This window comes from Trachinotus anak, unplaced genomic scaffold (genome assembly GCF_046630095.1).
Source record: "Trachinotus anak isolate AG129_WGS33_773 ecotype Australia unplaced genomic scaffold, CSIRO_AGI_Tana_v1 ptg000016l, whole genome shotgun sequence".
Lineage (NCBI taxonomy): Eukaryota > Metazoa > Chordata > Actinopteri > Carangiformes > Carangidae > Trachinotus > Trachinotus anak.
The window spans coordinates 24,042,520-24,070,202 of record NW_027273867.1 but is presented as its reverse complement, the minus strand read 5'-3'; the positions used below and the strand labels follow the sequence as shown (position 1 = coordinate 24,070,202).

General features: G+C 41.7%; 1 long non-coding RNA gene and 2 gene segments (V, D, J or C); 2 read left to right on the top strand and 1 right to left on the bottom strand.

Moving 5' to 3' along the window:
* Positions 1 to 7,472, top strand: part of LOC139634471 (Ig kappa chain V-III region MOPC 63-like) — a 39,233-nt gene extending 31,761 nt beyond the window's left edge. The window contains 2 exon segments of the V gene segment in view: positions 6,122 to 6,157; positions 7,011 to 7,472. Coding sequence covers positions 6,122 to 6,157; positions 7,011 to 7,339 — 365 coding nt within the window.
* LOC139634467 (Ig kappa chain V-III region MOPC 63-like) lies at positions 230 to 25,398 on the bottom strand. The segment is given in 4 exon segments: positions 230 to 2,155; positions 22,127 to 22,164; positions 23,963 to 24,281; positions 24,389 to 25,398. Coding segments are annotated over 4 exon segments (741 nt in total).
* LOC139634485 (uncharacterized) lies at positions 18,327 to 26,171 on the top strand. Its single transcript, XR_011693967.1, has 2 exons — positions 18,327 to 19,272; positions 25,448 to 26,171. It is a non-coding gene; the product is annotated as an uncharacterized lncRNA (long non-coding RNA).
* Positions 26,172 to 27,683: the final 1,512 nt, after the last annotated feature.

Genomic DNA, 27,683 nt, shown 5'->3' with positions numbered 1-27,683 from the left:
GAGTGGCAGGTTTAGGGCGACAGGGATTTTGGGGTGGGATGGATCTCTCTCAGCACTTTAATTTCACATTTTGGTCAGTCAGCTGCACTATAGGTTGTTTCTCTACTCTGCATCTTGTATGTATCACAATACTAGCCTCTATTAATTATTATGAGTAGTATGCATGTAATCAGCTGGAATGTAAATGGGCTGAATGGTCAAATTAAGCAAATTTAAGAACTATAGATGTCTGCAGATTTTCAAACAAACACTATTATGTGGCCGCCTCAGCATCGTTGGACACCAAAACTAGGGGGTCACTAGTAGTACTGAGACGTAACCTCTCAATAACTATACTTGGACAATTTGGTAGTGAGGATGGTAAGATTGTTGAAGAATGTTGACAGTTTTAGAGTCGTCTCCTCTAAAGTCAACCAAGAGCCTCCAGCTACAGCCAACTCACAGTACGCGAGATCTTAACATTCTGCTCATGACTGGGTTGATGTCGAGATAAAATAATCCATCATCAAGTTCCATTCTTAGACATGATCAGAGTTTATCATTTAGTTCTTTAGCATATTTGTAAATAGCCACCACACATTCTCTTCTACCATTGCTTAAAATTGTTTTTCTGCTCCATTTTCATCTTGCTAATCATTGCATTTACCCTTTAAATAGTAGTGTGGCTAATAAAAATGAATTGAGAAGTCATGAAGTCTGATATTATACTGATCATTTTTGTCTCTTCGGAGACTCATGCCCAATTCAAAGAGGATTTCAAATTATGATGATATGGCCTTGGTACACTACAGATCACTGAGACATTCAAAACTTCTTGCAGATTTGTCCCTATGGCTTATCACGCCTCGTCCACTCAACAAGAAACATCAACTTACCCTTTTGTCATCAGCAATATATGGAAATATATAAATGTAATAAAAAGTATTTTACAAGTTTGGGGTCACCACAACCAGACAGTCGTGTGAAACCAGATTGGAAACATTATTTTTCATGTGACTTTTGAGAGAAAATGGCTTTTTGATGCCACTGGACACTGAAACACTGACACACAATGAGGTTAAACTGCATTAGTGAATATCTCCCAGCTAATCAATTTATCCAATATTTTTTGTCAAATCACTAAATAATTACAATGACCCTGTGACCTGATCCAGAAATCACATGATTCACTGTGGGTTTCATGGATCAGCTGTTATTATTAAGACGTCAGCAGTGAGACAGCAGACATGTCTCACTTTAATAATAAAACACAGAAAATAAACTCGTGATCAAAGCATATTTACTGTCATGAAATATTGAAAACTTTACTAGAAGCAAACGTCACTATTGAAATATATGAAAGCCACATTAGAAAGAGACACAGACTGATTTGCAGAGTGAGCGCAGAGCTTCTGGATATCTCTTTATGCTGATGATCCCTGACTTAATATTTCTGCTCTGGAAAATCCAACAAAGACTCAGCAGATTTCTGTCCTCAAACAACATCACTTTAAGAGCTCTGTGTAAATATATGACATTTTGATAAAATACACTTAGAACACAAACATTTGGTGTAGAGGTTTAAGCAAGAGAGCGATCAATGAAGTTGTATTTCATGTTACTGAGAAAATATCATCATCATATGATCACATGTTGTTGTAAAAACTACAGATAGAAACAGAATTTATTGAACAGATTTTTATTTTGTGGAAATTGTGAAATTACAAACAGAAAACTAGCAAACATATCAGAGAGAGAGAGGGGATGGGAAAGACAGAGAGAGAGAGAGAGACAGTGTCACAGTAAGCAGAGTTAAACCAGTAGCAGAGTCCCAGTGAGTCAGGTCAGGACTGGGAACACTGGTCTCTCCTCAGTGTCTCTGAGACCAGAGTCTGGGAGCCCTGGGTGGCCTCACAGGTCACAGAGTCCAGCTTCCCCCACTGGTCTGCAGGGAGCCTCAGGGTGCTGCTCCAGCTGTAGAGGCCGTCCCTCCCCAGCACCACGGGGCTCCTACTCTCCTCCCAGCTGCTGCTGATCCTGCTGCCCCCCACCTTCCAGGCCAGACTCCAGTCTGAGGGGAAGCCCTTGTTGGCCAGGCACATGAGTGTAACCTTCCCCTGCTGCAGTTCCTCACTGGAGGGGGGCAGCACCGTCAGGGTGGGGCTAACTCGACCCACTGCAGAGAGAGAGATGAACAAGTTTTTCTGTGGACTGCAGCAGAGGAGACGACTCCTTCTGTTGGTCGTCCTCAGATCGGAAGAAACTGCTCGTCAGTTTCTCACTTCTCTCTCTGAGCACAGTAACCATGGCAACAGACAGGCATCACAGCTGAACCATGACAACAGGCAGGTTTCAGGACTAAAGATAGAAAAGTTTAAGGTTCCTCCGTTGTGTCAATGTTTCATCTGTAAAATACTAATTCAGACTTTTAAACTAAAAATATCTGTATATTGGCAAATGTGAAAAATGTCAGTTTTAAATACTTTTACAGCGCCTGAAAGATTTCTTATTTAAAACAGAAAATACTGAGATGGAGTCTGTTTATTTTGTTCATTCAAAATGAAATTTGTTAAAATAAAGATTTACATTAAAACTCATCAAATGAATCACACTCAAACTGAATGCTTTTTAAATATAACAGTAATGTTTTAAGTTATTCAACACTCTTCTCAAATCTTTGAGGAGATCAAAGAAAAAAAAAGAAATATTTGGCCCAGTACTTGGGCTGAAATGGAAATACTTTGAATAATAGTTTATCAATAGAGAATACTTTTTTCCTAGTCTGTATTTCTTTTAAAAATTGCTGAAATTAAAATTTCACCAACAAAATTTTTCACTGAACAACATTTTAGTGAATTCAGTCCCAGATCTGCTTCCACTAAATCACTGCAGTTACATTAAATACCAAAAATCAGATAACATATTTAAATTATTTTGAAGTTATTTAAAAAATAATTATCTGACCCTGAACTTTTCAATAACTCTAAATTATTAAATTTCTCCTGCAGTGAAATAAAGATATGAGCTAAGATATTTATTGAAATAAACTGTACATTTTATTATTGCATATGAAAAAATAAAAATGAAAAACATTTTTACTCTCAAACTTTTAATTTGCTAAGTGACGACATTTAGAAATCATTTGGTTGAAATGTCAGTGACAATGATGTTGATTGTTTAGTTGTGAAATTTGCGAGATTTATATGACAAAGATTTTTCTGAAATCCTCTGATATTTGGCTACATTCACATAGAAATGAGCATTAGCACATTCATCATCAATATTCCAATAAAGTGATCCATTGATAAACAGCATGATCAGAGTGATCAGGTCCCTGTTGGAGTCAGTCGGAGCATTTCCATAGAGAGCCACTTTGCATCAGCAGCACCATGCTCCAGTGCTCTGGGAGAGTTTATAGTCCTGACAGTTGAAGACTGGATGACTGACAGCTGTCCTTCATCACAACAGAAGACACACAAATCCTCCTCATCAAAAACATGACTTTGATCTCCGTCCTCATCTGGACTCTCCTCTGCTGCTGCTTCACAGGTAAAGTCCAGAGAATCAAACTCCTCTCCTCTATCAACATCCGTCCCTCTGAAATGAAGCCGACAAAACCATGACTCTGCTTTATGTTTGTGTCTCTGTGTCCTCAGAGTCCAGAGGACAGGTCACAGTGACTCAGTCTGGAGCAGTGAGCTCTGCTCTGGGAGCTTCCGTCACCATCACATGTAGGACCAGTCAGAACGTTTATTATAGCAGCCCATACCATCTTTTGTCCTGGTACCAACAGAAAGATGGAGAGAAGCCTAAACTGCTTATTTATGCTGCTACCAGTCGAGCATCAGGGATTCCAACTCGTTTTACAGGCAGAGGATCAAACTCTGACTTCACTCTGACCATCAGTGGAGTCCAGGCTGAAGATGCAGCAGTTTACTACTGTCAGAGTTATCACTCTATCAACAGTCAGTGGGTGTTCACACAGTGAAAAAGCATCGCACAAAAACCTCCCTCAGTCACTGAACAGAAACTGAACTGACTGATACAGTTCACTGAGGACACACACACACACACAAGCACTGAAGTTAGAGCACAAAGGTATCAACTGTAAAAATGACCTCAGATATAGTTTCTAAATGTTTTTAAATGATAAAAAGAAAAAGTTAGAATCTGCAGCATCCTACTGTCTTTTCCTTTCCTCTTCTTTGATGTGGATGTGACTGAGATCATTTCAACCACAGATGTCGTCCTCAGGTGAAGAAGTGAACATACACAAATATATATGATGGACTTGTGATTAAAAGTCACGTCATCATCCCCTGATTAGATCACCTGTTTCTTACACCAGGATCTTCTGTGATTGTTGTTTCCTATATTCAGAAAATCAGAAACACAGAGACCATGTCTATTATGGTCAAAAGTAAATATAAAGAGTGTCAACATGTTACAGTGTCTTTAAACCTTGATCCTTCCACTAAAGCAGTCCCAAGTTCCAGGTCCCAGCACAGACCCTCACAGACCAGGTGTGATCCGCCCACATCCAGGTCTCTCTGATCACATGATGACAATAACATTACACAGATGTCATCAGCCTCTAACCTGACTGAACATGTCTGACATCATAGGTCTCATTTCAGCTCGTTGTTGAAATGTGATGTCAGTCATGTTCACATGATGTTATAAACAAATCCCATCAATCCACCAGTGAAAGGAACTAACTAACAAGTCTTGTCTGTGTATCCAAAACCTGAATGACATCTTTAGATTTGCTGTAGAGCTCCATTGCTGTCTGTTAATTATTAAAAAAACATGAGTGAGCCACACTGTTGCACTGAGTGACATGTTCCTGGATTTCAATAAAATAATGGAGCTGTAGTTTATTTAGAAACAGCTCCATAGACTAATAACAGCAAAGATATTCATGGTACCTGGTTGAGGGAGTGTCCGCACCACACAGTTCTTCACTTTCCCCATTTAGATCCTGTGTCATGCTGTCAGTTTATGTTGTCCACCCTGAAGAAAGCCTCTAACACCCTGAGCCTCAGCTGCTGAGAAGTCCAGGTGGTCCTCAATACAAAGTTCCTCCTGGTCTCTCTTGAGAGGGACGGATGTTAGAGGAGTTTGATTCTCTGGACTTTACCTGTGAAGTCAACACGCTCTCACCCCAAACTCGTCACAGTCACTTGGTCAGGACCTCCTGGTGTCACTTTTGAACTCCTTTAGCATCATTTTTAATCATGCAGTTTATCTGATACAAATACAGACTGTGCTTTGTTGAAAGTTGATGCATGAATCAAACAGACCAAAGCCTTTTGTCAGAGACGTATATGAGCTGAGACAACATCATGGTTTTGAAGTCACACTGAACTTTTTCTGTATTAAACCACACCACAATCTTTCTCCAACATTAACCAAGTGCTGTGAGTTTCTAAATGAATTTAGTAATGCTGTACTGTTTTATTTCACGTTCAACAATGAAGCTAAAGGTTCCTGACCAAACGTCCATATGTGATGAGCTGGGAGTGAGAACATGTAGGTGAAGCAGCAGCAGAGTCAAATACTTTTATTTCAATATTAATCTATATAATAGAAAAATATACAGTCTGGGATTTTGTGGCTATTGTCATTTCTCACATCAGCTGTTGAAATATCACACACAGACTCATTTTGGTGAGTTTGTTTGTTTCAAAGTCAGAGAGCCGTGTCTCTGTACAGTGAGAGGTTTTTGTACGACGGCTCAATGAGTTTGTATCACTGTGGTACACGTTCGGTGGAGGAACCAGACTGGATGTTGGAAGTAAGTCAAAAGTTTATTAACAGATTTATTTGAGGAGCTGTTTTTCATTTGATTTCTATTACATTCAGAAAACCTGGAAAAGAAGTGACCTTTCCGTGTCAATGTACAGTTTTAAAAGAAAACTTTCGCAACTTGAGACAAAGTTTGTTTTAACAGTAGAAATTGTAAAAAGTCATGATAAGGAAAATTAAATACTAAGGCAGAGAAAATCCTCATTTCTAAATTTAAGAGTAAAGCAGCGTCTTGAGGGTTTGTAGATTTATTTTGTTTCAAAGTCAGAGAGCCGTGTCTCTGTACAGTGAGAGGTTTTTGTACGACGGCTCAATGAGTTGGTATCACTGTGGTGGACTTTTGGTGGAGGAACCAGACTGGATGTTGGAAGTAAGTTTCTGATCAAATATTAAATATTGTCTGATGAGTTCAGGTTCTAATCTCTGTGTCTGTAAGAGATATAAATTTCCATGAGGCCGATCTAAACAACTTTAAAATCTCTATTTTATTGCTAATTTCTCTCTTTAACCGTGAAGTTGAACTTGAAGCAGATTCACTGAACTTTTCTTGACATGTTCCAGTTAATTTGTGAAATGTGAACAATTCGAGCTGCAGCAAAGATTAAACAGCAACAATCCTGCAGTCCTCTTTAAAGTTTAAACTGGTTTGAAATTTAGCTACATTTTTTAAGTGAGTGAAATTTTTTAATTTAAGAGTTACTTTCTTTTTTAGTGGCTGATTTTTAAACATGACTTTTAAATATGGCTGTCAGTTATTATATGATATTTATGCGTTTAACAGTAGATCTGATTTAACTGTGTTTCTCTTGATAGTTTTACCAGTAAATGTGTTTCACTATAAATGAACCAGGACTTTGGAAACATTTTCAGTTTTTTATGAATTTCTTCAAACAGTATTTTATTCTTTCCATTAAATTGTGTAATATAGACTACAGTAAAATGCAATTATTAAAATGTAAAATCAGCTTCTTGCGTTTCCAGTGTAGTTTGATGTATTTCAGGTCAAAGTGTCTGATGATTGTCTCTGTGCTGATGTGCATGAGAGGCTTCTTAAAGGGAAGTGAAACAATGTGTGAGTGAGTGACTGGTGGAGCAGAAACACCATCTGACAGAAACTCCTTAAAGGAGAAAATCAACTCTCACACAGTAAAGGTGTCCAAGTGTCTGCTGTTTGATTGACAGCTGTGTGCTCCCTGTCCTCTAAGCTGATTGGTGTCTCCTAGGTAATACCCGTCCCACCCTGACGGTGCTGCCCCCCTCCCAAGAGGAGCTCCATCAGACGGAGGTCACGCTCATGTGCCTGGCCAACAAGGGCTTCCCCTCAGACTGGAGTCTGGCCTGGAAGGTGGGGGGCAGCAGGATCAGCAGCAGCTGGGAGGAGAGCAGGAGCCCCGTGGTGCTGGAGAAGGACGGCCTCTACAGCTGGAGCAGCACCCTGAGGCTCCCTGCAGACCAGTGGGGGAAGCTGGACTCTGTGACCTGTGAGGCCACCCAGGGCTGCCAGACTCTGGTCTCAGAGACGCTGAGGAGAGACCAGTGTTCCCAGTCCTGACCTGACTCACTGTGACACTGTCTCTCTCTCTCTCTGTTTCTTTCTCTTTTCTCTCTCTGATATGTTCCCTTGTTCTCTGTAATGTTTGTAATTTCATCATTTCCACAGAATAAAGATCTGTTCATCAAATAAATTATGCTTCCATCTGTAGTTTCATTACACCAGCAGGTGATTATGATACTTGCTCATTGACATGAAATTTTACTCAATTGATAACTCTCCCTGGTTTAAACTCTATGCTAATTGTGGGTTTTCAGGGACTTTTTACAAATTTGTTAAATGTTTTGGTCAATCGAAATTTTTTTCACCTCTACTCAAAAGCAGAGCTCTTAAAGTGATTGTTATATGTTGTCTGAGGGACAGAAATCTACTGAGTCTTTGTCTGACTTTCAGGAGCAGAAATATAAAGTCAGGTATCATCAGCATAAAGAGAAATCCAGTATCTCTGCACTCACTCTGTATCTCTCTCTCTCTCTGGGTCTCTGTTTAACATGGCTTTTATACATTTTAATAGTGCTATTTCTTTTCTAGTAATGCTGAAATATTCAATATTTCAATCAATATACTTTGATTACATGACTTTATTTCGTCATTTTGTCTTTATTTGTGTGTCTTGTTTTCATCGTGATACATGTCCACTTTCTTGCTGCTGATGTCTTTATACTAACAGCTGATCCATGAAACCCAAAGTGACTACTGTCATTTCTGGATCAGGTCTCAGGGACATTGTCATTGCTTGGTGATGATCTGAGAAAAAGAAATGCAGGTCTGGACGGACAAATGAAAAGTAATTTTAACAGCAAGCAGCTCTGTGCATGATGTTCTTCACGTGTGACCTTTGACCGTCTCCGTGCTGGATGCAGTGGTAAATTGTGAACTGTAGCTGCCCTGAACATACAATTGTGTTTCCCCTCAATGCTCAGAGAGAGGACTATTCATATTCTCAAAGACATAAGAGAGTATAAGGGTAAAAATGAAGGGTAAATTTAGTTTCCACCCAGCAGCTCAAAAGGATGATGTGAATTCTGTGACGTGAGAATTTTGATGCTCAACAGAATAGTTTTACTGTTTTTGTCTTTCTGAGGTTTTGTTTTTCAGACATCACAGAACCTACAATGAGAGATGTGAAACCCGAGGTGCACCAAATGTTGAGAGATAAATACAGATGTTTTAATTCTATTTAAATCTGGTCAGACATGAGGAAATATCAATTCCAACTTTGCAACATCAGAAATCCTGATTTAGCTTCTGATCTGATTAACTTAATCCAGTGAAGAAATGAAAACATCTGCGAGGAGGGTAATGCTGCTGCTGCTGCCGTGAGACGTCGCGAGATCTGATCTGATCTGAGTCAAGTGCGCAGTATGCGGGACAACCTTGTTTTCTTCGGAATCCCAGAGCGCGCAGAGGAAGATCCTGAAACCACCATCAAAAGCTTTCTCCAGCAACAACTGAAGCTCCCGCCGGACGCCGTGGAAAACATCACTTTTCACCGGATCCACTGCCTAGGAGGGACGAGGCAAAAAGGTCAGTGCCCAAGACCTGTCGTCGCTAAGTTCGAGCACTACAAGCAAAAAGAGCTGGTGAAGAGCCGAGGCAGGGAGCTGAAAGGAACGGACTTCAGCATCAACGACCAGTTCCCGAAGGAAATCCTGGAGCGCTGCAAATCCCTGTTTCCCATCCGGAGGAAGTTCATCGCTGAGGGATCCTGGGCTGTCATCACAGTCGATAAATTTTACGTGAATGGCCAATTGTTTTGCGACCAGGAAATCACTCCTTGGCTCTACTGAAGTCACCTCTTCTTAAAAGGCAATCCCCGACTAAGGTAATACAATGTAGCATAATAAACAAAACTAAAGGTATGGGCATTTAATATAGGCTACTAACGCACGCCCCACATTGATGTAGTTTTGTTCACAGACTGCTAATGTTGGAATACCTGTTTCCCCTCACTACCTCCCATCACATTTGTCTTAAGTTTAACTGTTGTCATTATTGTTATTATTGTTTATTACTGTTGTTGTTGTAACATATCCACACCGATGCTTAAGAACACTCTACATGTAAGATGCCCAACACATCCAACACGCACATACTTAGGCATACACGCACGTACACACACACACACACACACACACACGTCCCCATTCAAACTTTAGATTATATTCAATAGCCACAAGTTAGTTTAGCATGAATTCATTATGCTTTGTCACTTGGAATGTGCGTGGAATTAACTCACAAGCAAAAAGACTTCAAGTTTTTGAACATCTAACAACATTACAGGCAGACATTGTCTTACTGCAGGAAACACACTTATCCAAAATAGGACATCATACACTTAGTTCATCACAGTTTTCTCATGTATATTTAGCCAACTATAATTCAAAACAAAGAGGAGTAGCAATTTTAATTAATAAAAGAATACATTTCACATGTAAGGATACCATCACAGACCCAGAGGGAAGATTCATAATTATCAACATATCAGTAAATAATAAAGAGATATGTATCGCCAATATATATGGTCCAAATGGCGATGACCCATCCTTCTTTCACCGCTTCTTCACTGCAATTTCAGCACACTCAGACACAGCACTTATCGTGGGAGGAGACTTCAACTTGGTTCTTAATCAAGATTTTGACCGACTTAGTAGAGCAGCTAGTTACCGGAACTACCAATCATCTGAAACAATAAAACAATATATGAACGATTTTGGTCTATGCGATGCTTGGCGCTCTTGTCACCCCATGCTCAAAGAATACACCGTCTTCTCACCAGTTCACCACTCTTACTCCCGTTTAGACTTTTTCCTAACCAGCAACTCTTTCATGAAGGATATATCTGATACACAAATTCACCCTATCACAATCAGCGACCATGCACCAGTCACTATGACAGTCATCAGGAAAATATGCACACCTCCAATTAGACACTGGAGATTGAACACATCATTACTTACAGACGTGGAATTTATTGATTTTTTCCAAAAAGAGTGGACAACTTTTTCTGAAACAAACGACCTGCCCGGCATCTCTCCTTGTGTTCTCTGAGAGATGGCTAAGGCTTTAATACAAGGCATAATAATTTCATACTCATCACACAAAAAAAAGGATAAAGCACTTGAGATAGAACTAGATCAGAAAATTAAAACCTTGGAAGCAGCTCATGACGCCTCTCAAGAGGAACACCTGTTGAATGAGTTGAGAAAATATAAAATGAAACTAAAAGAATTAAGAGATATAAAAACCCAATTTCAGCTACAGAGATTGTGCCTGGAGAACTTTGAACATAGTAATAAATCAAGTAAATTTTTAGCAAACCAACTAAAACAAAACAAAGAAAAAGTAACAATCTTCTCAGTTACTGACTCCACTGGGAAAACAACTTTAACAACCCCAGAGGAGATAAATAAAGCGTTTAGGGATTTCTATAAAAACTTATATTCATCTAACATTAACCCATCAAACTCTGAAATAGAGGAGTTTTTGAGCAATATCGATCTGCCAAAACTAAACAAAGAGCAAATTATGGCTCTGGAGGCACCTCTCTCAATTGCAGAACTCCACGATGCCCTCCAACGTATGCCTAACAGAAAAGCCCCAGGCCCAGATGGCTTTCCAGCAGAATTCTACAAAACATTCTGGCCTATGCTGGCATCAGTATTTCATAGAATGGTTACAGAAATTAATGAAACCACCAGACTTCCTCCAAACATGAACTGTGCAAATATTAATCTCCTCCTTAAACCAGACAAAGACCCTGCACTTACATCTAGTTATCGTCAATATCACAAATGCAGATCTTAAAATCATCAGCAAGGCGCTAGCTAGTAGAATTGAAAAAGTAACACCTTACATAATAGACCCAGATCAAAATGGGTTTATTAAAGGCCATCGGTCCACTGACAACAAGCGGAGACTAATTGATCTAATAGACTTCTGCAACATCCAGAATAAGAAAGCGATAATTGTCTCACTGGATGCAGAAAAGGCCTTCGACAGGGTGAACTGGAAATTTCTTTTTGCAACCTTACAGAAATTTGGAGTCAGTGATAACTTCTTATCTTGGATTAAAACATTATACAGCTCACCTAGCGTTTGCGTCAAAACAAATGATCAAACTTCTCCACGCTTCAATCTCAAAAGAGGCAGCAGACAAGGTTGTTCACTCTCTCCCTCTATGTTTGCCATATATATAGAACCATTGGCAGCTGCAATTCGGCAAAACAATAATATTAAAGGTATTCAAACAGCAAATTTGATCCATAATATCAGCCTTTACACTGACAATGTATTACTTTTTCTTCAAGATGCACATGCCTCTCTTTCTGAGACTACAACAATCGTAGATAAATTCTCATCCATCTCAGGCTACTCTATTAATTGGAACAAATCGACTGTCCTTCCCATAGCTTTTGACCTCCAGTTCAACCCAACTATTCCACTACAACCTGGTGCAAACATTAAATACCTGGGCATCAACATTTCCACCAAGCTATCATACCTGACACGATTAAATTACATTCCCCTACTTAAAAAAATAGAGGATGACCTCACTCGGTGGAGTACTCTGCCCATATCACTTATGGGAAGAGTAGCAACAATCAAAATGATGATCTTGCCAAAAATCAACTACATTTTCTCAATGGTCCTGACCCATCCTCCCAAGGCTTGGTTCAAATCACTGGACTCCATAATAATATCCAAATTTTTATGGAAATCGAAGTCACCACGAATAAGCCTTAAAACCCTACAAAAACCCAAAAATCGAGGTGGTCTGGAGCTTCCAAATTTCTACAATTATTTTCTTGCCAATAGACTACAATACATCTTAAAATGGACTACACAAAGTCAAATTGACCATACTTGGCTGGACATTGAACAAACTTTCTGCAACACCACCCAAATCCAAGACCTGCCATTTATTAGCCCCATCATCAAACAATATCCATGCTTTAAGAGTATCAATATCAGCACATCACTGATGGCCTGGTGGGAATTTCTAAAAATGAATGGGTCTTCACTGGTCCCGTGCAAACTCTCACCCATCTGGAACAATCCTGACATCCTGCAAAATAAAAAGACAATAAACTTTACAACATGGTATAGTAAAGGAATAAGATGCTTAGAACATATTCTCCAAGACAATCGTATGATACCATTTGACAAACTGGTAGAACTCTACGGCATTGACAAAAACAGATACCTAGAATATCTTCAGCTTAAATCCATCATTCAAGATAGGTTTAACCTTAAGCAATTAGACCTAGAACTCCCACCAAGAATAGCAAACTTTCTAAAACTTCCTTCCCAAAAACTACTCTCTAGAATTTATGTAAGTTTAGCCGAATTAGAGCCAACTCTCTCAATCCCGACTCTCAAATGGGAAAAAGACTTACTCATCAACCTAGACTCCAATTTCTGGACACAAATCTGCTCAAACACCTTCAGCATGACCCAAAACTCAAATCTGCAGCTGATACAGTACAAAATCCTACACAGAACACACTACACTGGACAAAGGATGTTCCAGATGGGTATCAGAAATACTAACAGATGTATTAACTGCAAGAATGACTTGCCAGATAACTATCTGCATGCTTTTTGGCACTGCACACCGGTCAGTAATTTCTGGCAGAGGATTTGTGAAGATCTATTGACACACCTCGGACATCCCATCCCTGTCTCCCCCTCACTTTGCCTGCTCGGTGACCTCACTAACATTAATATGGACACAAAAAAATCTCGCGTGCTTCTCACAGTCCTAACCTTGGCCAAGAAAACAATCCTCTTGAACTGGAAGTCAAAAGAGAACTCAAACATAACGCAGTTTAAAAATCTACTATTAGATCATATTTCCATGGAGAGGATGTCTGTCTGTAAAGAAAATCAATTAACAGAATTCGAACACATCTTGACTCCAATAATTAGTCTTATTACGTAGTGTTCTTGAGGGTGGCGGGGCTCCGCCCCGTGCCTGCTGTGGCACTCTGGAGCAGTTGCGCCCCCGGGCACTGTGGGGGTGGTGGGGGGGGTCTCGGGGTATGGTGGGGACCCTGCCTCTCCGCCTGGGGGGGGGCTGGGGGGGTGGGGTGTGCGGGTCGACCTGCCTGGCCGGACCAGCTCCCTGTTCGTCGGCGGGTCTGGATGTCCCATCCTGGACACCTGACTGGGGTCTCGCCATGCATGGCGGGTCTGTGCCCCTCCAGCTTGCGCCTGCAGGGGTGGTGGCCCTACCACTTGGGCCGCCTCAAGGCATCTCTGGGCACCTCGGCTCGGCTCCCCGCTGGCTGGGCGGCGAAGGGATGGAGAACGTATTGGGGCCAGTCAGGCATCTGGCCCCAGTGGGGAGGTGCATGCCTCGCCTGCCCTTGTTGCTCCACTACACCACATTCCACATGACTGTAGGGCCTCTGAGGGGCAGTGCGGGGATGAGGCAGGTTGGTGGGCAGGACTGCCCACCGGCCCTACTATTGTTGTTGTGCTGCTCCTCAATTTTAAATGCACATTAGATATCACATGACACTAGGGCCTTGGGGGGTGGGATGGGGCAGGTGAGACTCTGCCGTCTACCAGCGGTGGAGTACCCATGCCCTGTCTGCTCCCTTAATTTTAATACACCTTAGTCATCCACACGACCCACAAGCCATACGACACAAGGGCTTTGGGGGTAGGGAAGGGCAGGGAGGACCCAACCGCCTGCTAGCGGTGGGGCGCCCATGCCCTGACTGTTCCCCCAATTTTAAGGCACTATAGTCACCCACACATCCAACTCACTCACACACTCATATGCACCCACACATACACACCAGACGTAGGGTGGGGAGAGGATGACCCCCCCCCCCCCCCCCCCCCCCCCCCCCCCCCCCCCCGTCTATCTGTCCCTGATGCTGTGTGGACTGTGCGGGGAGCCTGCCATGTGGGGGAAGAAGATCCATTGCGGGGATGTCATGGGTGGCCCTGGTGGGGGTGGGCGGCCTCCTCTTGTGGGTGGCAGGCTGGGTGGGGGCTGTGGCCATTTGGCGGGGGTTCGAGGCTTTGGCGGGTAATCCGGGCATTTCTGGGATGCCCTGGGCCCCGCCGGCGGATTTGGGGGATTGGGTTTGGGGCTGGTCGGGGGGGCCTGCTGTTCTCTGTCCCCCCAGGCTTGGCTTCCTGCCAGGGGGGTGGGGACTCCGTCTGCCCTTCTTCCCCCATTTGTCCTGCAGGGTCACTGGGGCTGGAATACCGGGCCGTCGCGGCTGGCTGGGGTCTTTCCCGCTGGGTGGGTGGGGGCTGGGGGGTTGGGGCCTCTCCGGTGTGTGGTGGGCTCTCCGCCGGGGGTGCAGGCGGGTCTGCAGTTGCCGGGGCCATTTGGCTCTGGGTCCAGCTCGCGCTGCGGTTGGTGGTCGCGGGCTGGCTCTGGGGCTTCCTGCCCGCTGTCCCTCTATGGGCCTCCTTGCGCTGGGGGCTGTTGCCTCTGTACTCCCTTGCGGGCTCCTCCTTGGGTCGGGCACGTGGGGGGCATGCTGCGGGTCCTTGGGCTCTTGGGGTGGCTGGGAGTCTCAGTGGCCTGGTTTCTGGCCACCTGTGCCTTTGGTCTGGGGGGGCACTGTTACTGCAGCCCCCACATCAATTACCCACCACATCCAATGACAAATCGCTACACACTTGCATACACACATGAACACATACACACACATACACGAACACCTACCTACCCCTTCCCTCATACACACACACACACAGACAGATTCACACACAAACACACACACATATACACATATACACAAATACACATACGGAGCATCTAATAGTTAAGAACTATAGAGTGACCATAAATGTGGATATTATTAGCTATTGTTATTGTTACTGTGGTTGTTTTTCTGTTGTGCTGTTGTTGTTGTTTTTTCCCCGTCTCCCCACTCCCATTTTCCCTTTTCCCCATATATTCTCTCTGTTTTCCTCTTCCTGTCCACTCTCATTCCTGATGCGGTCCGGTTGTCTTAATAAAGTTAAAATATGCGATAGGAGGAGTATCCCACTCTCCTCCTTCGCACAGTAAATCTGCCCCAACAACACAAGGCATCCAGACCACTCATACTGCTTGACAATGATATTGGGACAGGACAAAAAAAAAAAAAATTCACTTTCCCACACACTCTCAGACTACATTGTGCATATTCTCTCAAGGTCATGCTTTCCTCCTGGGTTTACTTGTGTTTATTGTCAACAGCATTAAAAATTAAGCAACCAAATAGTACTGGCAATCAAATAGTCGTCGGGCGAGGTGGCCGGCTTCTCAGCTGAGACAAACGTTTTTTTCTTAGTGTTTCAGCCTTGCTCTCACAGGTGTACAATACTGTCACACAACAATAGGGGTCGCGAACTCAATTGATAGGAATTGAACTTCCTGGAAAAGTAGCAAACCGGCCTGTGTGCACCATCACTCTCCTGCAACAAAATGGCACCTGCGCCCACCTGACAGGAGTCCACCTGGATCTTAAAAGGCTCATTTAGCCACAGTGCAGGAAAGACAGGGGCAGAACACAGGAGAGATTTCACGTTCTCAAATGCACTTTGGCAATGAGGGAACCACACAAACTTTGTCTTGCCTTTCAAAAGACTTGTCAGGGGTGCAGCTACTGTAGAAAAGTTTTTTCAAAAACTGCAGTAGTAGCCTTCCATTCCCATTCTTTGTAGTAGGAGCTGTACTGTACCACACCCCTGATTTTAGCATCCACGGGATGCACCTGCCCATGCCCGACCACGTCATTGTCGCCCTGGCAAACTCACACTTTGCCAGATTGACAGTGAGACAAATCTTGTTGTTTAATATGTAGTTCACTTCAGCCTCCATAATTTTATGCTTGTGTGGTGCACACCTGTAAAAGCGTTGTCTGATTGACATCTCCAACGTTGATGTCTTGTTCTATTAGGTGTGTGCGTGTCTGCGTATCACCAAACGAAACTGGAAAACCCCCAATTAATTCAGCCAATTCCATAGCCTGAGACTGCGTTAACAAACTGCCCAAGTTAAGCAGCGCCTCAGAGTTCTTGAGCCTACCGCAGACTACTGCATTGTCGGGCACGCCACACTTAAAACCAGCGTGTTTGCTTAGCAACCTGCAAGCAGGAAACAGCACAAGATCACATGGATGTGCCCCTGAGACAATTGCCTGAAGACAAGTGACACTAACCACGCTGTCACAACACTTCAAATAAAACAAACTTACTCATCCCAAAGGAGAAACGCCACACAACCCGACAGGGGAAACTCCAAACCAGCGCACCAGGGCAGCAACACTTACCTTCTCTTCGAGCAAGAAAGACGCTTCCACAAACATTAACACATGGTGCATCTCCCAGGATCCATGTGCCAACCGAATAAAACCAAACTACTGACAGCCTCTAATGTGCACCAGGGCCCAATCACCTGATAGGTGCGCCATGTGCCACACAAAACATGTAACAGTTTCAATGATCAAACAAACATATCAGAAAGTCCGTTCACTTAACTATAGATGAGCCCCTACTTTGTCACAGCCTGGCTCTCACAGCCATGACAAGGAGGGAGACCAATGTTAACATTAAACAAGAATATTTACTGGGGAAACAGAAAAATTATAATTCCTAACAAATATGTGACACTCAGTAAGTCAGTGTGAAGTGCATGTTGTGTGAGTGGGCATGGGTGTAAGTGTTGTAAGGTGCATAAAATAAACTAAAGAATAACTGAGGACTTAAGGCAGCTCCCATCACCACCGGAGATGTTCACAAAGAGAGGGAGAGAGAGAGAGACATGAGTGACAGGGAGTGCCTTTTATAGGCTGGTGAACACTGGACCCAGGTGTCACCATGAAGCACTGATGACCAGAGGTGAACAATGATGTCACACAACAATAGGGGTCGCCACATTAGTGATTGGATGATGGGTTGAAACAATGCAAGTTCAGCATGTTTGTGACGTATAACAGGATGTCATCAGCATATGAACAGATTTCAATGACTGATGCTAAAAAGGCGTCTGAGTGTGTGAACATCAGCAGCTGTCAGAAGCTGTCATGTGACTAGTGATTTCATGAAAAATGTAAAGATTCAAAACAACATAATAATAAAATATGAATGTCTAACAAACTGTATACATTTATTTCTAAAGATTCAAAGCATAAACTTTGTTCAATTAGAAATCAATGATCGTGTGTGTGTGTGTGTGTGTGTGTGTGTGTGTCCAGTGAACTGTATCAGTCAGTTCAGTTTCTGCTCAGTGAGAGAGCCACTTTGCATCAGCAGCACCATGCTCCAGTGCTCTGGGAGAGTTTATAGTCCTGACAGTTGAAGACTGGATGACTGACAGCTGTCCTTCATCACAACAGAAGACACACAAATCCTCCTCATCAAAAACATGACTTTGATCTCCGTCCTCATCTGGACTCTCCTCTGCTGCTGCTTCACAGGTAAAGTCCAGAGAATCAAACTCCTCTCCTCTATCAACATCCGTCCCTCTGAAATGAAGCCGACAAAACCATGACTCTGCTTTATGTTTGTGTCTCTGTGTCCTCAGAGTCCAGAGGACAGGTAACAGTGACTCAGCCTGGAGCAGTGAGCTCTACTCTGGGAGCCTCCGTCGCCATCACATGTAGAACCAGTCAGAACGTTTATGTTTACAACAACAGGCACTTCTTATCCTGGTACCAACAGAGAGATGGAGAAAAACCTAAACTGCTCATTTACCTTGCTACCAGTCGACCATCAGGGATTCCAGCTCGTTTTACAGGCAGAGGATCAAACTCTGACTTCACTCTGACCATCAGTGGAGTCCAGGCTGAAGATGCAGCAGTTTACTACTGTCAGAGTTATCATGCTATCAACAGTCAGGGGGTGTTCACACAGTGAAAAAGTGTCGTACAAAAACCTCCCTCAGTCACTGAACCAAAACTGAACTTACTGCTGCAGCTGGAAGTTGCTGCAGAGACTGATACAGTTCACCGAGGACACACACACACACAAACACACAAAAGTAAAGTAGAATGTGGTAAAATGAGGCCACACATTCCTGAGCCCCTTACCCTAACCTTAACCTTCACAAACAAATACCTAACCAAACCTAATTCAAACTCTAACCCTACAACCAACCTACAACCCACAAAAATAACATTGAATTTGTGTGAATTGGGCAAAATGTCCTTACAAGATCAAAGTGTCCTCACAATCATGGTCTCAAAACAAAATGTGTCCTCACAGCCATAGAAAGATGTGTGTGTGCAGTATTTGCACATTAACATTGTATCGATCTGTGTCTGTAAGAAAAATGGAGCTGTACATTTTTATACTAATCAAATGAAAAAAATCACTAGAAATGGACGTTGTTTTACTCCTCTGATGATTGATTCACTACTGAAACCTTAACTGATTTCAAAACCATCAGCATCTCAGGTATCAGCTTTTAAAATCAGCTTGTAGACCGATGAAATCCTGTTTTACATCACAAATTCTTTCAGTTGAAGTTTCTAGTTGTAACAGATTCCTTATTCCCAACTTTCCCAACTCATTTCATGTGAAATGCTCTAAAACAACCTTAGCACAGTGAAAATTATTGTGTAATAAGCCCCAAAATTCTCATGCCACAGAATTCACATCTTTTGAGCTGCAATGTAATGGAAATTAAATCAAGTTTTTTTTACCCTACATTTTTACCATTCATATTCCCTTATGTCATGATTTTAATATTGACCTCTCTCAGTGCTGATGGGAAACATGATGATATGTTGAGGACAGCTACAGTTCACTGACTCTGTGTGTTTGCATATGTGTCCTCCCTCTCTGCTCCCAGCTGTTAAGAGGCCAGTGTTGATCAGTGGCTGTCCAGGCCTTTCAGAGCCACTGACACGCCGGCAGCACAATGATGATGTCTCTGACTCTCCTGCTGGTCACCCTGGGGCTCCTTGTTCAGGGTGAGACTCTCTTCTGAAAACTTGGCTTCAGGATACAACCAGGTTCACCACAATGATGTTCTGCTGTGATGGAGAAAGACTGAAACAAGCAGCATTGATCTTCTTCGTCTATTCTCCATGTTAAAGAAATGATCCTCTTCTGTTTGGGTGTTGATCATCTTTCTCCCAGCTGGATTTGTCTCAATAACCCTTCTCCTCTTTTTCATGTTTTCCAGTTTCATCAGGAGAAATCATCCTGACTCAGTCTCTTGGATCTCAGTCTGTTGTTTTAGGTCAGACAGTCTCTATCAGATGTAAAGCCAGTTCAGCTGTTAACTATGATATGCAGTGGTACCTTCACAAACCTGGAGAAACTACTAAACTCTTGATTTATGATGATACAAACCGTTACTCTGGAGCTCCAGATCGTTTCAGTGGAATTAAATCAGGTGGGACTGACTTCACTCTGACCATCAGTGGAGTTCAGGCTGAAGATGCAGGAGTTTATTATTGTCAGCAGAGTGAGAGCTCCCCGTTCACACAGTGATACAGCATCGTACAAAAACCTCCCTCAGCTGCAGAGGAACTGATCTGACTCAACAGCTGCACTGAAACTAAAACACTAGAGTTTGACTGCAACATGTTCTCATCTTGGGAGAAATGTTGCCTATAGAAATACTGTATTTATTAAATTTATTCATAAAGATTATGAAGACATTACCTTTTCCAAATACAAAGAACAACACACTAAACAAACAGGACTTTTTGACAGTAACAGTTGTCCAGTAAACATGTACATTTTTTTGTTATACTGCCAAACGCACTGAGTAGATGTCAGTTAATGTTAACACCAAAGTCACAGTTTAAAATGACAGAAATTTAAACTGAAATGAAAAAGTCATGTAGAGAATCTGATAATGATAAAAGTGTTATTTTCAAATTCTAAATAATCAGAATGTGCAAAATTTGAATTTTCACTCAAAATGTGCATCAAAGAGAAGAAGAGAGTTTCACACAGATGATGTTACACTTTTAATGATTCATTTTTCCACATCAGTTCATTCTTATGACGTGGTACATCTCAAATAGTCTTTAAAATCATTCATGCACAATAGTATCTAACTTATCAGAAGAACTTTGGTTGATTACAAAGGCATCTACACACATGAGACTAATTGCACAAAATGATTGTTTTAACATTTGACAGCAGTTTATCAAAGAAATGAGACACATTTATGGTTCCAGAGTTACTGGATAGCTCTTTATGCAGATGATACCTGACTTTATATATCTGCTACTGAAAATCCAACTCAGCAGATTTCTGTCCCTCAAACAACATATAACTATCACTTTAAGATCTCAGTGTTTGAATTGAAATGACAATTTTGTTAATTCAGCAAAATATGGTCAAAAAAAATTTAGTCAACCCGCAAATAACTAGAGTTATCAATTGAGTTGTATTTCATGTCAGTGAGAAAGTATCATAATCACCTGCTGATGTAATAAAAACTACAGATGGAAGCAGAATTTATTTGATGAACAGATCTTTATTTTGTGGAAACAGTGAAATTACAAACATTAGAAAAAAACAGCAAACATATCAGAGAGAGAGAAGATGAGAAAGAGAGAGAGACAGTGTCACAGTGAGCAGAGTAAAACCAGTAGCAGAGTCCCAGTGAGTCAGGTCAGGACTGGGAACACTGGTCTCTCCTCAGCGTCTCTGAGACCAGAGTCTGGGAGCCCTGGGTGGCCTCACAGGTCACAGAGTCCAGCTTCCCCCACTGGTCTGCAGGGAGCCTCAGGGTGCTGCTCCAGCTGTAGAGGCCGTCCTTCCCCAGCACCCCGGGGCTCCTGCTCTCCTCCCAGCTGCTGCTGCTCCTGCTGCCCCCCACCTTCCAGGCCAGACTCCAGTCTGAGGGGAAGCCCTTGTTGGCCAGGCACATGAGCGTGACCTCGGTCTGATGGAGCTCCTCTTGGGATGGGGGCAGCACCGTCAGGGTGGGACGGGTATCACCTAGGAGACACCAATCAGCTTAGAGGACAGGGAGCACACAGCTGTCAATCAAACAGCAGACACTTGGACACCTTTACAGTGTGAGAGTTGATTTTCTCCTTTAAGGAGTTTCTGTCAGATGGTTTTTCTGCTCCACCAGTCACTCACTCACACATTGTTTCACTTCCCTTTAAGAAGCCTCTCATGCACATCAGCACAGAGACAATCATCAGACACTTTGACCTGAAATACATCAAACTACACTGGAAACACAAGAAGCTAATTTCACATTTTAATAATTACGTTTTACTGTAGTCTATATTACACAATTTAATGAAAAGAATAAAATACTGTTTGGAAACATTTTCAGTTTTTCATGAATTTCTTCAAAGTCCTGATTCATTTATAGTGAAACACATTTACTGATAAAACTATCAAGAGCAAAACAGTTAAATCAGATCGACTGTTAAACGTCAAAATATCACATAATAACTGACAGCCATATTTAAAAATTTGACACAGATTGAAAAAAATTATTACCATCAGTAACTATTAAATTCAGAAAATTTCAGTTATATATATTTTTTAGCTCATTTTCTAACCAGTTTAAACTTTAAAGAGGACTGCAGGATTGTTGCTGTTTAATCTTTGCTGCAGCTCAAATTGTTCACGTTCACAAATTAAGTGGAACATGTAAAGAAAAATTCAGTGAATCTGCTTCAAGTTCAGCTTCAAGGTTAAAGAGGAGAAATGAACAATAACACAGAGATTTTAAAGTGGTTTAGATCGGCCTCATGGAAATTTATATCTCCTATAGATGTTCAGACACAGAGATTAGAACCTGAACTCATGACAACATTTAATATTTGATCAGAAACTTACTTCCAACATCCAGTCTGGTTCCTCCACCGAACGTGTACCACAGTGATACAAACTCATTGAGCCGTCGTACAAAAACCTCTCACTGTACAGAGACACGGCTCTCTGACTTTGAAACAAACAAACTCACCAAAATGAGTCTGTTTGTGATATTTCAACAGCTGATGTGAGAAATGACAATAGCCACAAAATCCCAGACTGTATATTTTTCTATTATATAGATTAATATTGAAATAAAAGTATTTGACTCTGCTGCTGCTTCACCTACATGTTCTCACTCCCAGCTCATCACATATGGACGTTTGGTCAGGAACCTTTAGCTTCATTGTTGAACGTGAAATAAAACAGTACAGCATTACTAAATTCATTTAGAAACTCACAGCACTTGGTTAATGTTGGAGAAAGATTGTGGTGTGGTTTAATACAGAAAAAGTTCAGTGTGACTTCAAAACCATGATGTTGTCTCAGCTCATATACGTCTCTGACAAAAGGCTTTGGTCTGTTTGATTCATGCATCAACTTTCAACAAAGCACAGTCTGTATTTGTATCAGATAAACTGCATGATTAAAAATGATGCTAAAGGAGTTCAAAAGTGACACCAGGAGGTCCTGACCAAGTGACTGTGACGAGTTTGGGGTGAGAGCGTGTTGACTTCACAGGTAAAGTCCAGAGAATCAAACTCCTCTAACATCCGTCCCTCTCAAGAGAGACCAGGAGGAACTTTGTATTGAGGACCACCTGGACTTCTCAGCAGCTGAGGCTCAGGGTGTTAGAGGCTTTCTTCAGGGTGGACAACATAAACTGACAGCATGACACAGGATCTAAATGGGGAAAGTGAAGAACTGTGTGGTGCGGACACTCCCTCAACCAGGTACCATGAATATCTTTGCTGTTATTAGTCTATGGAGCTGTTTCTAAATAAACTACAGCTCCATTATTTTATTGAAATCCAGGAACATGTCACTCAGTGCAACAGTGTGGCTCACTCATGTTTTTTTAATAATTAACAGACAGCAATGGAGCTCTACAGCAAATCTAAAGATGTCATTCAGGTTTTGGATACACAGACAAGACTTGTTAGTTAGTTCCATTCACTGGTGGATTGATGGGATTTGTTTATAACATCATGTGAACATGACTGACATCACATTTCAACAACGAGCTGAAATGAGACCTATGATGTCAGACATGTTCAGTCAGGTTAGAGGCTGATGACACCTGTGTAATGTTATTGTCATCATGTGATCAGAGAGACCTGGATGTGGGCGGATCACACCTGGTCTGTGAGGGTCTGTGCTGGGACCTGGAACTTGGGACTGCTTTAGTGGAAGGATCAAGGTTTAAAGACACTGTAACATGTTGACACTCTTTATATTTACTTTTGACCATAATAGACATGGTCTCTGTATTTCTGATTTTCTGAATATAGGAAACAACAATCACAGAAGATCCTGGTGTAAGAAACAGGTGATCTAATCAGGGGATGATGACGTGACCTTTAATCACAAGTCCATCATATATATGTGTGTATGTTCACTTCTTCACCTGAGGACGACATCTGTGGTTGAAATGATCTCAGTCACATCCACATCAAAGAAGAGGAAAGGAAAAGACAGTAGGATGCTGCAGTTTCTAATTTGTTCTTTTTATCATTTAAAAACATTTACAAACTATGTCTGAGGTCAATTTTAATTCCCTTATCCTCTAACTTCAGTGTGTGTCTGTGTGTGCATGTGCGTGTGTGTGCGTATGTGTCCTCAGTGAACTGTATCAGTCAGTTCAGTTTCTGTTCAGTGACTGAGGGAGGTTTTTGTACGACACTTTTTCACTGTGTGAACACCCCCTGACTGTTGATAACATGAAAACTCTGACAGTAGTAAACTGCTGCATCTTCAGCCTGGACTCCACTGATGGTCAGAGTGAAGTCAGAGTTTGATCCACTGCCTGTAAAACGAGCTGGAATCCCTGATGGTCGACTGGTAGCAAGGTAAATAAGCAGTTTAGGTTTTTCTCCATCTCTCTGTTGGTACCAGGCTAAGAGGTGCCTGTTGCTGTTAACATAAACGTTCTGACTGGTCCTACATGTGATGGCGATGGAGGCTCCCAGAGCAGAGCTCACTGCTCCAGGCTGAGTCACTGTGACCTGTCCTCTGGACTCTGAGGACACAGAGACACAAACATAAAGCAGAGTCATGGTTTTGTCGGCTGCATTTCAGAGGGACGGATGTTGATAGAGGAGAGGAGTTTGATTCTCTGGACTTTACCTGTGAAGCAGCAGCAGAGGAGAGTCCAGATGAGGACGGAGATCAAAGTCATGTTTTTGATGAGGAGGATTTGTGTGTCTTCTGTTGTGATGAAGGACAGCTGTCAGTCATCCAGTCTTCAACTGTCAGGACTATAAACTCTCCCAGAGCACTGGAGCATGGTGCTGCTGATGCAAAGTGGCTCTCTATGGAAATGCTCTGAGGAAACACACACACACACAGATTCTCATTGACAGTGCATTCACTGGCCACTTAATGTAACCTTAATCATCTCAACAGAATGTCTAAAGCTAAGTGCTGATTATCAAGGAACCATTGAAACATGTGGGGTCCAGCATTTGGTCCCCACAAAGCTGTCAGCATTACAAGTACAGTAGAATGTAGAAGAATGAGGCCACACATTCCCGAGCCCCTTACCCTAACCTTAACCTTCACAAACAAATGCCTAAACCAAACCTAATTCAAACTCTAACCCTACAACCAAGTCTGAACCCTCAAAAATCACATTGAATTTGTGTGGATTGGGTCAAATGTCCTTACAACATCAAAGTGTCCTCATAATGATGGTCTCAAAACAAAATGTGTCCTCACAGCCATAGAAAGATGTGTGTGTGTAGTATTTGGGCATAAAATTGTAAAGATCTATGTCTGTAAGAAAAATGTACACATATGTTTTTATACTAATCAAATGAGAAAATTCACTAGAAATGGACATTGTTTTACTCCTCTGATGACTGATTCACTACTGAAACGTTAACTGATTTAAAATCATCAGCATCTCAGGTATCAGCTCGTAAAATCAGCTTGTAGACCGATGACATCCTGTTCTACATCACAAATTCTTTCAGTTGAAGTTTCTAATTGTAACAGATTATTTATTCCCAACTTTCCATGAATCAGATAAGTTAAAGCAGCCTGCATGTGAAAAAATGGCCGCAATCACTTTTTCCATACGTATGACTTTATAAACAAAACTCTTCTTGTTATTTCGAGAATAAGCGCCTCATTTGTTATTACCAAATGAATTTACCTGGATTTGTTTCAATAAATTTTTTCCAGGTTCATCAGGAGAAATCATTGTGACTCAGTCTCCTGGATCTCAGTCTGTTGGTCCAGGACAAACTGTCTCCATCAGATGTAAATCCAGAAGATTTATAGGTGATGACATTAACTGGTACCTTCAGAAACCTGGAGAAGCTCCTAAACTCTTGATTTACGACACAACAAATCGTCAGCCTGGAGTTCCAGATCGTTTTAGTGCAAGAGCCCAACAGACTGACTTCACACTGACCATCAATAGAGTTCAGACTGAAGATGCAGGAGTTTATTACTGTCAGCAGTGTAACAGTCGCCCGTTCACACAACCTCGTACAAAAACCTCCCTCAGCTGCAGAGGAACTGATCTGACTCAACAGCTGCAGAGAAACAAAAACACAACAAGACATGTCTCAAATTTTCCTCATAGTTATATTGAATTTGAAAATCAACAGTCACACCTTTATCAAAATCTCATATATACATTGGCCATTTTCTATCGTCAAGATTTACATGCTGAGTTTGAGTCAAACACAGTCACAGTTTGAGGTCAAGACATTCAAGGGACGTGTTAATACAGATGAACTTGAGAAGTTTGATGAGTGTCTTTTTTTAATTCCACCAAACTGAAATTCAAGTCTGAAATCTACTGCACTGAAGCTTTAGTGATGTCCCTCACTTGTAGTCACTTTTGATAAATTAGTGAAAATGTAAATGAAATAAAGAACTTAAATCCAGTTTAAAAATATGAAACTGTTTGACCGTCTCTTAGTCAATATATACAATTCAAATGTAAGATTGACATGTAGGTCACCTCCATTTTTGCTGATATATTGTTTTATTTTACTGACCTTTAAAGAAAACTGATGTAGTTTTCTTTAAAGGTCATTTAAACGTGACCTTCACTCATCCCTTAAGCCCATTTTGATCCCACCTCATTTATCAAACCACTGCAAATAGAATATATTACAATGACCCGCAGCAGAGAGACATTAACAAAGTTTTTATGAAACTAAATTCCCTCCTCTGGACTGCGGCAGAGAAGACGACTACATCTGTTTGTCGACCTCAGATTAAGGCATCACTGCTGAACCATGACAGATTTCAGTACAAAGATAAAAAGTTGTTCTCATGTGTTAATGGTTGAGAAAAATGTGAAGAACAAACAAAAAAATTACATTGTTTTACAGCATTTGATTTAAAAAAAAATCATTATCTCTAGTAGAAACTTCCGAAAATTAAGTTTCATAGAGAAAACGTGCAATTGAAGAAGGTTTAGTTTGTCTGACGAAATATTGTGACGCACTGAAGAATGACTGAAGTTATATAAAATACCAAATATCAGCTAAAATATTAAAATAATGTCATTTTTATTTTAAATTGATGATTTGCTAAGTAGTGAAATTTTATAGTCACTTGTGTGACAGTGATGTTGATTCTTTGGTTGTGAAATATGAGAAAGATTTAACTTTCTGAAAATTACACTGAGAGACAGGAGGATCAGAGTGATGAGGTCCCTGTTGGAGTCAGTCAGAGCATTTCCATAGAGAGCCACTTTGCATCAGCAGCACCATGCTCCAGTGCTCTGGGAGAGTTTATAGTCCTGACAGTTGAAGACTGGATGACTGACAGCTGTCCTTCATCACAACAGAAGACACACAAATCCTCCTCATCAAAAACATGACTTTGATCTCCGTCCTCATCTGGACTCTCCTCTGCTGCTGCTTCACAGGTAAAGTCCAGAGAATCAAACTCCTCTCCTCTATCAACATCCGTCCCTCTGAAATGAAGCCGACAAAACCATGACTCTGCTTTATGTTTGTGTCTCTGTGTCCTCAGAGTCCAGAGGACAGGTCACAGTGACTCAGCCTGGAGCAGTGAGCTCTGCTCTGGGAGCCTCCGTCACCATCACATGTAGGACCAGTCAGAATGTTTATGTTGACAGCAACGGGCACCACTTAGCCTGGTACCAACAGAGAGATGGAGAAAAACCTAAACTGCTTATTTATGGTGCTACCACTGTAGAATCAGGGATTCCAGCTCGTTTTACAGGCAGAGGATCAAACTCTGACTTCACTCTGACCATCAGTGGAGTCCAGGCTGAAGATGCAGCAGTTTACCACTGCAAGAGTGAACATTACATCAACAGTCAGTGGGTGTTCACACAGTGAAAAAGCGTCATACAAAAACCTCCCTCAGTCACTGAACAGAAACTGAAGTGACTGATACAGTTCACTGAGGACACACACACACACACACT